Source organism: Zalophus californianus, chromosome 10 (genome assembly GCF_009762305.2).
Source record: "Zalophus californianus isolate mZalCal1 chromosome 10, mZalCal1.pri.v2, whole genome shotgun sequence".
Classification (NCBI taxonomy): Eukaryota; Metazoa; Chordata; class Mammalia; order Carnivora; family Otariidae; genus Zalophus; species Zalophus californianus.
The window spans coordinates 70,078,380-70,090,426 of record NC_045604.1 but is presented as its reverse complement, the minus strand read 5'-3'; the positions used below and the strand labels follow the sequence as shown (position 1 = coordinate 70,090,426).

At 55.1% G+C, this 12,047-nt stretch overlaps 1 protein-coding gene across 4 annotated transcripts in view; it reads left to right on the top strand.

Annotated features, from left to right (window-relative positions):
- Positions 1–10,071, top strand: part of LMF1 (lipase maturation factor 1) — a 96,381-nt gene extending 86,310 nt beyond the window's left edge. For all 4 annotated transcript variants that reach the window (XM_027612904.2, XM_027612903.2, XM_027612905.2 and 1 more), the window contains 5 exons: positions 2,971–3,154; positions 3,292–3,445; positions 3,635–3,818; positions 4,539–4,651; positions 4,979–10,071. In XM_027612904.2, coding sequence (XP_027468705.2) covers positions 2,971–3,154; positions 3,292–3,445; positions 3,635–3,818; positions 4,539–4,651; positions 4,979–5,153 — 810 coding nt within the window. In that variant the 3' untranslated portion in view covers positions 5,154–10,071. The remainder of the gene's footprint in view (positions 1–2,970; positions 3,155–3,291; positions 3,446–3,634; positions 3,819–4,538; positions 4,652–4,978) is intronic.
- Positions 10,072–12,047: the final 1,976 nt, after the last annotated feature.

The window sequence follows — 12,047 nt, the reverse complement described above, 5'->3', positions numbered from 1 at the left end:
TACTTGCTGACACCGCTGGGAGAGACTGGGGAGCTGAGCAGAGTGTCAGGGTCCCGCCGGCCTGGGGAGACAAGTTGGGAGGTCAGCCCCCCCCCCCCCGGGGGGAGGAGGCACAGGGATGCGGCGTGCAGCAGACTCCGGGGAGGAGCCCGGCGTGCCCAGAGCAGCCCGCCAGCTGGGACCACAGCTGTGGGAGAGACTGCGGCCCAGGGGCTGTTAACGTTGCAGACAGTGAAGAATGAGAAATCATTATTTGGGGGCTCAGAACCAAGAACACTGGTTTTCCAAATTAATCCTGGGAGAGCCATGAATCCACATATCTCATGTCACACCTCGTAAAAAGCCGTCGTAATCCATAAAACTGACGACCCATCGAAAGCACAGTTCCTCCTGCCAGACCCTCATTAGGTTGGCATCTGTGACCTCACATTCCTCCCCGATCGCCAGGATCAGGACCCGGCTGTAATGAAAATTCAGGAGTTACAGGGCTGGGCATCAGCTGTCTCGCCTGCTGCAGAGAAGAGCTGAGGCAGACTGGCCCCTGGCACCTACGGTCCGTCCAGGGAGGACGAGTGGGACCCCAGACAACTGGGAGGTCTGACCTCAACACCCCACGCTGGGCCATCCCACGGCGAGGCCACGTCGCCACACCAGTCCAGTCACCTGCGCAAGGAGATGGCCTGCTCTGCTTGGTGGACAGCCGTGGGCTTGTGAAGTTCGTACTTGTTGCAGAAATACAACCGTCTGGTCATGTGTGTGGACAAACTCTGGCGCCTCTGGGGTGATTTTGCAGTGTTCTGGTTTCATCTTTTTCTCAAAGTCCCTCCGGAAGCAGGTCTGTCTGGCCACTGCCCAGCTCACCGGGTCCCATGCCCATCTTCGCTTCTCCCTGGGGCCGTGCGGCAGCTCGTGAACACCTTAATGGCCTCCACCCCTGCCCCGTCCTGGGGCCCCTTCTCCCTTCCTGGCACAAGCAGAGGGCCGGCTGCCCCAGAACCGAGTCCTGGTGAGGAAGAGCCCTCAGCCTCCCACCACACGCAAGAAGCTAATTCACAGCTAAACATCACTGCCGGACCTGCGACATCAACGTCCCAACCTTTCTCAGGACACACAGCAAGTTGTGAAGCTTTCACAAATTGGGAACTTGTAAGTCCATTAATTAAGCCCTCCCCTTCTAAAGATGCCACCGCGTCATGAAAGCAGCTGCCTTAGAAGAACGGTGGCTTCGGCGCCTCCAACAGGCCCCGTCCCATCCCGCAGGCGCACCAGGTGAGCCCGTGAGCTCCGTCCAGGCACAGGGCAGCGTGCCCCAGCTCCACACACACGCGCCACTGGGCGGGTCTCGGACCCAAGCTGGGACACCGCGGACGCCAGGGCTTGGTGCCCACCAAGTTCAGGAACAGGCAGAGTGATAGGCGACAGAGGTCAGTTCACAGGTCGTAGGGTGGGGGTTGGGGACTGCGGTGGAACCTTCTGGATTTTACACGATTTACATGAGAGTCGACATCTGTCAAAAGCCTTTGAGCTATATGCTTAAGATGAGTGCGTTTTATTGTGTGTTTCAATGAACTTGACTTAAAAAGTAAGAATGAGGATCTGCCAGGAATGCGTGGTCCAGGCTGCTTCCTCACTGCCTGTTCCTGACGGGTTCCTGAGTCCATGCTGCTCCAGGGGAGTCTGTTCACACCTGGGGAGCCACACCCCAGGGCATCAGGGCCTGCTCAGAGACCTCCCGCACAGGAGGCCCCCCATCGGGCACATTTGGGCTGCGAGCCGTGCTGCCCGCAGTCTCTGAGGGCTGGCTGGATTCAGAGAGCCTGCTGCCTGTGGGCAGGGCATGGGCACAGCAGCCTCCCCTCCTCACCCTCTGGTGCCCAATGACAGGGTCATAAGCGGGCCAAAGATGTTATTTCTAAGTCACTAAAACAATGTACACAATGTGCAGCTGCTAGAAGGAACTTTCCAGAAGTCCCCCCTGAGAGGCGGCTCCAGGCTGCAGCCCTCCAACGGCCAGCAGCTCGCTGGGAAACAGGCTGGGGGTGTGGGGAACCCCCAGGGTGTCAGCACTCCGTCCACCCGGAGACTCTCTGACCGTCGCTCTTAAGACCAAGATGCTAAGTCGTTTTTAGGGTGAGCCTTATGGGAAAACTGCCACCGTGCAGTTAGTACCAAGTCTGTAGATGAGCACAGCGGGACTGGGACACAGGGCAGGCCCATTTGGACTTCCTACACCTCCTGTCACCCCAGACACTGGCAGAGCCAGCCGGGGCTGCTCAAGGCCTCTGAGGAGGGACAGCGGCCAGCTCCGTCTTACGGAGCCTAGAGAGTGCAGGAGGTCGGACTCCGCGAAGCCACACCTAACCCAGCAGACGCCCAGGCCGGCCTCATGTGTGGTCACTGTGGACGTGTCTGGTGGGCTGCTAGATGTGCAGGTCAGGGCAGCCAGACAGGTGCCCCCTCACCCCTAACTTCCAGGTGAGCAGCAAGAGCCTCGTCCACCTCCCACATGACTCAGGCACAGGTCCCCGGGGGCTGCTCCAGACCCGTACCCACTGACAGTCACCAGAGCACTTGCCCCAAACACAGACTACAGCATCAAACCGCACAAAGTGGCCAGCTCCCAGTTCTGTGGGTAGGAATCGGGCAGCCTCCGAGGCTGGAACCGGGGTGTCTGCAAGCTGGGTCCTGCTCAGGGCTCTAGCAAGAACCCTCCCCGGAGATCAGCTGAGGCATGGACACGCGTGGGCCCGGTGGTCAGAGAGACGGGCATGCAGCCTGTGGGGAGACAGGGGCCCGGCCCTCAGGCACCTCAAGAATCGGCATGAGCACCGTGTCTGCTTCTCAAAAGGCTGGCCCTGCAGGCGTTACTGCCCCCCACAACAGCAGCGCAGCCACCACGCCCTGCAGAGTCTGCCGCGGGTGTTGTCCTCGGCGACTCCCCAGGCTCAGGCACTTCCCCGTCCCCTCCAGGTGGTCCTCATCATCAGCGGGAACCTGAGCTTCCTGAACTGGCTGACCATGGTGCCCAGCGTGGCCTGCTTTGATGACGCCACTTTGGGGTTCTTGTTTCCCTCCGGGCCCGGTGGCCTTAAGGACCGAGTCCTGAAGCTGCAGGAGGAGGCTGCCCGAGGGGCCCGGCCCCCCCTGCGATATGGTGAGTGGATAGCCAGCCCACTAGACAGTTTCCACATCAGCCTCACAGAGAGACCCGGCTTGGGAGTAAGGGGCTGGCGAGGGTCCAGGCCCAAGAGCAGAGCTCACCCCACCATCCCCCTCTCTGCCCCCCACCAGGCTGCATGGTGCGGCGGGCAGTGCACATGGCGCTGGGCATCCTGGTGGCCTGGCTCAGTGTCCCCGTGGTCATCAACCTGCTGAGTCCCACGCAGATCATGAACACCTCCTTCAACCCTCTCAGGATCGTCAACACATACGGCGCCTTTGGGAGGTACGGGTGCAGCCGCTCCTCACCCCATCCACTGTGTGCACACATGGGACCCAGGGCCCGGAGGGAGCCCCCCCCCCGACCCTCCAGGGGGCAGCCCCTCACCCTGGTCGGCTCCGGAAAGAAACCAGGGTGCAGAAGCATAGCAACTGCCTTCGTGCGCCCAGAGCCCCTGCCTCGGTCTCCCCGCAGCATCACCAAGGAGCGCACGGAAGTCATCCTGCAGGGCACAGCCAGCCCCAATGCCAGCACACCGGATGCCGTGTGGGAGGACTACGAGTTCAAGTGCAAGCCGGGTGACCCAGGGCGGCGGCCATGCCTCATCTCCCCCTACCACCACCGCCTGGACTGGCTCATGTGGTTCGCCGCCTTCCAGGTAAGGGCCTCCCCTCCCTTCCCCTCCTGGGTGTGTTCCCGAGGCTGCGGCCACCTTGGTGGGGATGACCCAAGTGGCTGGTGGGGGTGAGGTCACTCCCTCATGTGACACTCCCATGTGACACCCCCGCCGGGCCTCGCTGACATGGGACAGGGACATCTTCACCCCTCCAGCACCGCACCCCAGGGCAGCGGGCCGGGCACACAGCATGTGGCACCCAGGACACAATCCCAGCCCCCCTGGGCCACGTCTTCCTCCCGGGTTTTTCCCTTGGTGTTCTCTGTGCACACAGGCTTTGCGTCTGGACAGCCCAGGTGGGGGTCTCCACGTTGCCCGGACACCCTCACACAAGGGTCTATCGGTGCAGAGGGCCAGGGTGTCCCCACCAGCGATGACAAGACAGGCCTGGTAGGGCTGCCCCTGTCCCATCTGCCTGTGAAGACCGTCACTCATGTGAGACCCCAGGGCTGGCAGGCGCCACCACTGAGAGCCCAGCTCCTGCTCCCCAAGAACAGGACCACGCTGCACCAGCCCACCCCACAGAGGAGCCGTCTACACACACCTGCCCAATGAGCCGGAGTAGAGAGGGAGGGTGGGCCCACCAGGCAGGAGAGGCTAACCCCCCACCACACGGGAGGGTGGCCAGGCGGGGAGCCGAGGGTTCCCTGCATCCCTGGCTCTGTGTCTGTAGCCAGCACCCCCTCCCTTTCTCACCCCTAGACCTACGAGCACAACGAGTGGATCATCCACCTGGCAGGCAGGCTCCTGGCCAATGACGCCATGGCTGTGTCCCTACTGGCCCTCAACCCTTTCGAGGACAGGGCGCCCCCCAGGTAGGACTCCCTTCCTGAACGGGACCAGCCTCTCAGGGATCCTCCTACAGATGGACCCCCGGCCATGCTCAGGACCCCAGAAAACGTGTCTGGGTGTAAAGGTCCCCAGACTCTGGGCCAGCCCCTTTGTCACGCAATGCTGGCCTGCTCAAGGGGTGGGGGCCTCCAGAAGGCAAAGCGAGCCCCTCAGTGCCAACGGAATCCAAAGCTGCATGTTTGGCCCTCTCCCAGACATCCCCAATGCAGGGCCTGGTGGTCTGTCCCTCCAAGGAGTGGCAGCCCAGCAGGCAGAGGGACAGGCCGCCTAACGTGGGGTCTCCCCTGCAGGTGGGTCCGGGGTGAGCACTACAGGTACAAGTTCAGCCGCCCTGGGGGCCAGCACGCTGCTGCAGGCAAGTGGTGGGTCCGCAAGAGAATCGGCCCCTACTTCCCCCCACTCAGCCTCCGTGACCTAGAGGACTACTTTCGGTCACGGGAGTGGCCATACCCGGAACTGGAGTAGAAGCGGCCCCAGGTCTGTGCACAGAGGAATAAAGCAGGAAGGCCCGGCCACTGGAGTGAAGTGTCGTGTGCCTGGGCACCGTTGCCCTGCACCCAGACCTCCTGGAAAGCAGGCTGAGAGAGGGGGTCCCTGGGCCGGCATGTCCCCTCCTTCCATCCTGAGTTCATCACAGAGAGCCCCATGAAGCACGTGACCCCGTGGTGTCCACCCGCCTCCAAAGCACAGGGGAGGGCTGGTCCCCAGTCATGGCCCCTACACCCGGGGAGCTGAACCCCATCACACGCTTGGTGTGGCCACAAGGAAGCTGCCACTCCCTGCCTGTGCTCTTAGCCCCCCACATCCGTCCCCCCACGTCCAGGAGAGGCCTGGGAAAGGGAGAAGCCACGGCTCCCGGTCCTGCTCAGAACCTTCGTGCCTCCCCAGGTCTAGCCTCCAGAGGCGCTGACAGAACCCCTTTGTTGTTCCTTGGGCGGGCCACCACCTCCTCTGTGACCACGTCCTCCCCCCTGCCCCACCCTCCCTGACCTGCAGGCCTGGGCCCTCGGAGTGCCCACAGCAGCAGTTCTGACTAGATGATTCTTTGCGGGGCGATCCTTCTGGGGCCCTCTGCCATTTGAAGTGGGATGTGGCCCCAATTCTTTACTGCCTGATGTGAGCTGTGAGCAAACTGAAGTCCCACCTGAGGGGCAGTCTCCCTGCTGACCCACCAGCCAAGCACCGGGGTGGCACAGGCCCCCGCCCCAGTCACCGGACAGTCCACCCCTCCTCCCCCCCCGCAACTGTCCAGCGGGCCTGGCTGCACCAGAGAGGGTCCCGGCACGAACGAGGTGGTTCAGGCAGGAGGCCCGGCCGAGGTGGGCACAAGTGCCGGTCTGTGTGGAGCGCCCGCCCCAACAGCCCGCCTGGGGGGCCAGCCAGTCCAGGTGCCAACAGAGAGGCCGTGTTCCTGCTCGCAGGGAAACAGGCTCCCTGTGTCTGTCTCAGAACAGACTCGGCCTCAGACGAGGAGCCTGGAGCCAGCAAGTCTGCCCGCGGCAGCCGCATGGAGCTGACCACCGGCCCGCCGTGGCCTGGGCAGCCCTTCCCGGGGGGCTGTCCCGGGAGCTGTGCCGCTGGGTGGGGGCACCAGAGTGGGCAGGGGGCCTGGGCTTGGGTGGCCACCCTGCCAGCCCTTCTTGCTGCACTCTGGGCTCACTGCCACCCAGGGACTCAGAACCCCTGCCCGGGGGCTCCTCTCTGGGTCTCAGTCCAGCTCTACACCCACCCCACCCCCCCGTCTCCCAGGAACCCCTAAGAGACACACAATGCTTAGGCCTTAGTTGCATACCCGTCCTGGGACAAGACAAACATCTGCTCACCTTGGGGGCCATTGCAGGGGACTCCAGGTCCAGGCACTGGAGCCTCTGGCAAAAGGGACCCCATTAGATCTCCTCCCCCGGCCTCCACCCTTCCAGAGGCTAAGGGCCCCCCAGCCTCCATCCGAGTCAGCAGACAGAGCCTAGCCGGAGGCCCACAGCCTCCTGAGAGACTGCAGCCCTCCTCCACTCGCAGTCCTCCCATGGCTACCCCACCTCACTGAGCACAAGCCCGGGGTCAGCACGTCACCCCACCAGCCTACCAGGCCACAGGGCCTTTGCTGTGGCAGCCCCCGTGCCAGCACCCACACAGCCCACACCCCCTCCAGGGCCCAAGCCACTCGCAGTCACACACCAGGCTGGTGGGGGCTTGGCCTGGCCTGGATAAACCGTCCACCTCACGAAGGAGAAAGGCCCAAACTCTGCATCTGCTCTGCCCGACACTGCCCTCTCTCGGAATCTGCTATTTCTTGGTCAACACAAGAGAAACTTCAGGAGATGGGGGCTCGGGGACACGGGATGTGAGCCCACCCTTCCTCCCCAGCCACCCAGGTCTGAGGCGGCCCCGGACAACTGTGTCCAGGTGGACTGAGTGCATTCTTTCCTCCCCGCTGGTAAGAAACAGACGTGGCAGAAACCGAGGGCGTCAGGCTTAGGTCAACGTGCCAGAGATGCTGCCCTCACCCTCCAAAACCCAAGGGGCGGGGGAAAGCGCCAAGGTTCAAGGGAGGGGCCAGGGACAGCAGCCCACGCCACATGTGAGGCAGGGTGTGCACAAGCCTTCGTCCAACCGTGGGGCGTAGGCATCTGCTCACTTGCTGAGAGGGTCCTCAGGCCAGAGACCCGCTGGGGCATCAAGTTCCTGGTGTGTCCCCCCTCTCCCCCTGGGTCTCCTCCATCTGCACTGGGACGGTCTATGCTCTGCAGTCCCAGGCCACTGGGGGCTGGCTGCACACGGTCCGCACACCTCAGGCCCAGGGGCTCTGCAGGAGGATGGACACAGTGGTGAATCCAAGAATGTTACAGATGACTAAAATTGGCCCAAGTGGGGCCTGGGGAACCTGAGCAGTTCTTACTCATAACTGTTCCACTCAGTTTCTTTTGCAATTACCCACGCTGTTCACCACATGTCCCTGTAACTTCCATAACTCTCCCCCTCTCTGGGGTGATGGCCCTTCTCCATTCCTGATGCTTTGGGCTTTCCCTTCTTATCTCCTTGTCAGTCTCAAAGCCCCAACACTGGGTTTTCCCGTCAGCTCTCCTGTTCACTAGCTCCTTCCTCCACAGTCCAGGCATTCACTCTTTGCCGTCTTGGACTGAAAACTGCCATTTCCTTCTATTCCTCCTCCTCATCTCTAGGAAATGCGGCTAAAGACCCCCAGCTGCACTTGCAGCCTCTGCTGGACGCTGTGAACCTTCTCTGAATTCTAGAAATGTTGATTTCCCGATTAACTCGTCAAAAAAAATAGAGGGGGAGGATTTTAATTTCCAGATGAATGGATTTGCAGCTTTTATCTTCAATTTTATCACATGCATTTGTCACCCCCAAGCACCCTTATGATTGACATCCCTTTTAGAAGTGAACAGGCTCCTGGGAAGGACAGCCTCTTGAATCCTGAGGCAGCTGTTTGCCTCCATCTGCTGAGAAGGTCTCCTGCTCAGCAGCACAACAACCACCTGTTCCCTGGGTCCATTTCCCCCTTGACCTCTCTGCCTTGTATCTACACAGTACAAAGATGCCATCATCCTCAGGGATGCAGTTTCAAAGCCACTGAGTAAAGTGGAACTGACATATCAGCAAAGAGACCTTTAAACTCCTATAGTAATCAATGAAATTAATAAGACTTTAACTTGACTGACAAAGAAGATGCAAATAACTAAAATCAAAGTAAAGCGGAGACATTACTACTGACCTTATGGAAATAAAAAGGATTACAAGAGTGCTATGAGCAACAGTATGCCAAAAAATTAGATCACATCATTGAAATGACAAAATCCTAGAAACACAAACTACCAAAAGTGACTCGGGAAGAAACAAAGTTGTAAAAGATCTACAACAAGTAAAGAGACTGCATCAGTAATCAAAAACCTCCCAATAAAGAAAAATACTGGACAAGATGGCTTCACTGTTGAATTCTACCAAGAATTTTAAAAGAATTAACACCAATCCTTCCCAAACTCTTCCAAAAAATTAGAAAAGGGAAAACTTCCTAGCTCATGAGGCCAATTTTAACACTGATAACAAAGCCAAAGACACCAATATCCCTTAAAATCTTTGCATCTGTAAGCAAAAATCCTCAACAAAATACTAGCAAAATAACAGCATGATAAGAGGATTATATGCCATGACCAAATGGCATTGCTTAAGAAAATCAATCACTGCCATACATCACATCAACAGAATGCGGGGGGCAGGGAGGGACAGTACATGGTCTTCTCAACTGATGCAGGAAAAGCATTTGACAAAATCCAATACCCTTTCATGAGAAAAGCCCCTCAGGAAACTTCAACATAGTAAACGGTAGTTAGCAAAAACCCAGAGCCAATAGTGAAAGAGTAAAAAGTTTTCCCCCGAAGATCCAAACTGAGACAAGAATGCCCATTGTCGTCAGTGCCACTTAACACCGTAAGTTCCAGCCAGAGCAATTAGTCAAAAAAACAAAAAGCTTTAAAAAGAAAGAAGTAAAACCACCTCTATTCACAGATGACGTGATCCTATAGATAGAAAATTCCAATGATCCACCAAAAGAGAAAACACCAAAAGAAATTAACACTAGAGCTAATAAACTAACTCAGCAAAGTTACAGGGAAAAGAATCAACACCAACAAATCAGATGTGCTTCTATACACCAGCAATGAGCAGTCTAAAACAGAAACTAAGGAAACAATTTCATTTACAATTGCATCCAAAAAAATACCTACCAAAAAACAACCAAGGAGGACAAAAGACTTGTACACTCAAAAACTACGTAACACTGCTGAAAAAAAATGCTAAAGAAGACCTAAATCAGTGGAGACACCCACATCTGTAAACATGTGACAAATAGTATTAAGATGACAGTACTACCCAAAGCAGTCTACAGAGCCAATGAAATCTCTACCGAAATTCCAATGGCTTTTTCTTCGTATAAATGGAAAAGCCAACGCTCAAATTCACATGGAATTGCAAAGGGCCCCAAATAACAAAAACAATCTTTAGAAAGAATTGGAGGATTCACATTTCCTAATTTGAAAACTTACTACAAAGTTGTTGTCATCAAAACAGTGTGGTCTTGGCATAACAAGAGACACGTGGACAAGAGGAATAGAATGGAAACCTAATAAACCCTCACACATATGGTCAAATTATTTTTGACAAAGATGCCAAGACAGGGAATGGGCAGTTGGTGCTGGGAAAGCAGGCCTTAAAAGCACTAAAGAATGAAGTTGGGTCCTTACCTCACACTGTATTCAAAAATTAACTCAGGAAGCGGCTGGGTGGCTTAATCATTAAGCGTCTGCCTTTGGCTCAGGTCATGATCCCAGGGTCCTGGGATCGAGCCCCGCATCGGGCTCCCTGCTCCATAGGAAGCCTGCTTCTCCCTCTCCCACTCCCCCTGCTTGTGTTCCCTCTCTTATTGTGTCTCTGTCAAATAAATAAAATCTTAAAAAAAAAAAAGTTCTTAAAAAAAAATTAACTCAGAATGGATGAAAGAGCTGAAATTATTAAAAGTCCCAAGAGAAAACATGGATTTAACAATGGATACTTAGGACACCACCAGCAGCAGCAACAAAAGGAAAACCAGATAGATTAGACAATATCAAAATTTAAAACTTTTATGTGGGCGCCTGGGTGGCTCAGTTGGTTAAGCGACTGCCTTCGGCTCAGGTCATGATCCTGGAGTCCCAGGATCGAGTCCCACATCGGGCTCCCTGCTCAGCAGGGAGTCTGCTTCTCCCTCTGACCCTCCCCCTTCTCATGTGCTCTCTCTCTCTCATTCTCGCTCTCTCAAATAAATAAAATCTTTAAAAAAAATAAAATAAAACTTTTATGCATCTGAGGACATTATCAGGAAAGGGAAAGACAACCCACAGAGTGGGAGAAAATACTTGCAAGTTATATAACTGATAAGAGTCTAGTATCCAGGATATATAGAGACCTTGTACAGCTGAGCATCAAAGAAGACAAACCCCAATTCAAAAGGACTTGATCAGCCCTTTCTCCAAAGAAGACGTGGCCAAAAGCACAGAAAAAGATACTCAACATCTTTAGTCATGTGAAAACCACAATGAGATACTACTTCACACCCACTTGGGTGGCTGTGATTTTTTTTAATAAACAATAACAAGCGTTGGCAAGGATGTGGAGAAATTGGAAACTCTGTACATTGCAGGTGGGAATGTAAATGGTGCAGCTGCTGTGGAAACAGTCTGACAGCTCCTCAAAAAGTTAAACATGGATGAACAACCACAAGATCCAGCAATTCCACTTCTGGGTATACATATCCAAGAGAACTGAAAACAGGGACTCAGGCAGATACTTGTGCATGAATGTTCATGGCAGCACAATTCACAACAGCCAAAAGGCGAAAACAACCCAAATGTCCAGCAACAGAGGAATACACAAACAAAATGTGGTCTCTCCATACAATGGAATAGTTTTCAGTATTGACACCTGCTAAAATGTAGATAAACGTTCAAAATATTATGCTCAGTAAAATCAGCCAGACACAAAAGATCACCTATTATATGGTTCTAATTATATGAAATATCTTGAACAGATAAGTCTGTAGAGCCAGAAAGATTGGTGATTGCTAGAGGCTGGGGTGAGGGGAGAATGAAGAGTGACAGTAATGGATAGAGGGTTCCTTCTGAGGGGATGGAAAAGTTCAGAACTAGATAGAGGTGGTGGTTACAGAACACTGTGATACACTAAATGCCACCAACTGTTCCCTTTAAAACACTTAACTCTGTGGTAATGTCAGTTTAACCTCAATTTTTAAATATCAAACAAAAACCAAGAGAAACCTCCTAAGTGTCCCAAGACCGTGGACCTCCCTGTCTCAGAGGCCAGGAGACCTCACATTGCCAAGATCCAGTGGGAATGCAGGGGGAGCCAAGCAGATAAAGTACTCATCCCTTTTGTGTTAAGTGCATAGGGCTAGATTCTCTTAAGGCCAATACATAAGGTGGTGCTTAGCCAGGGGGATAGAAAGTGGGTGTCCAGAGCCAGCATATGACCATACATGAACTCTCTCTTACGGCAGCTACCAATTGGCCATGGACATTTTGAGTAAATAAATGGCAGCCATGGTTACACAATGCATAAAACTTTTGCCATCTAGATGGCTTTCTGCCAAGACTGCGTGCCCTGCCCTTACCTGGAATCAGCTCAACACCTAGCAAAGATGGAGTTCCACCCCATCTCTCCAAGGTGTGTGGCCACCTTGCTCCATTGGGAGTGACCTGCCTGGGTGGGCAGCAGGCTGCAGGGAAGAGGCACCTTGTCCTGATGACATGGGGACTCCCAAAAAGGCCTTTGCATAAAACCCAAACTTTT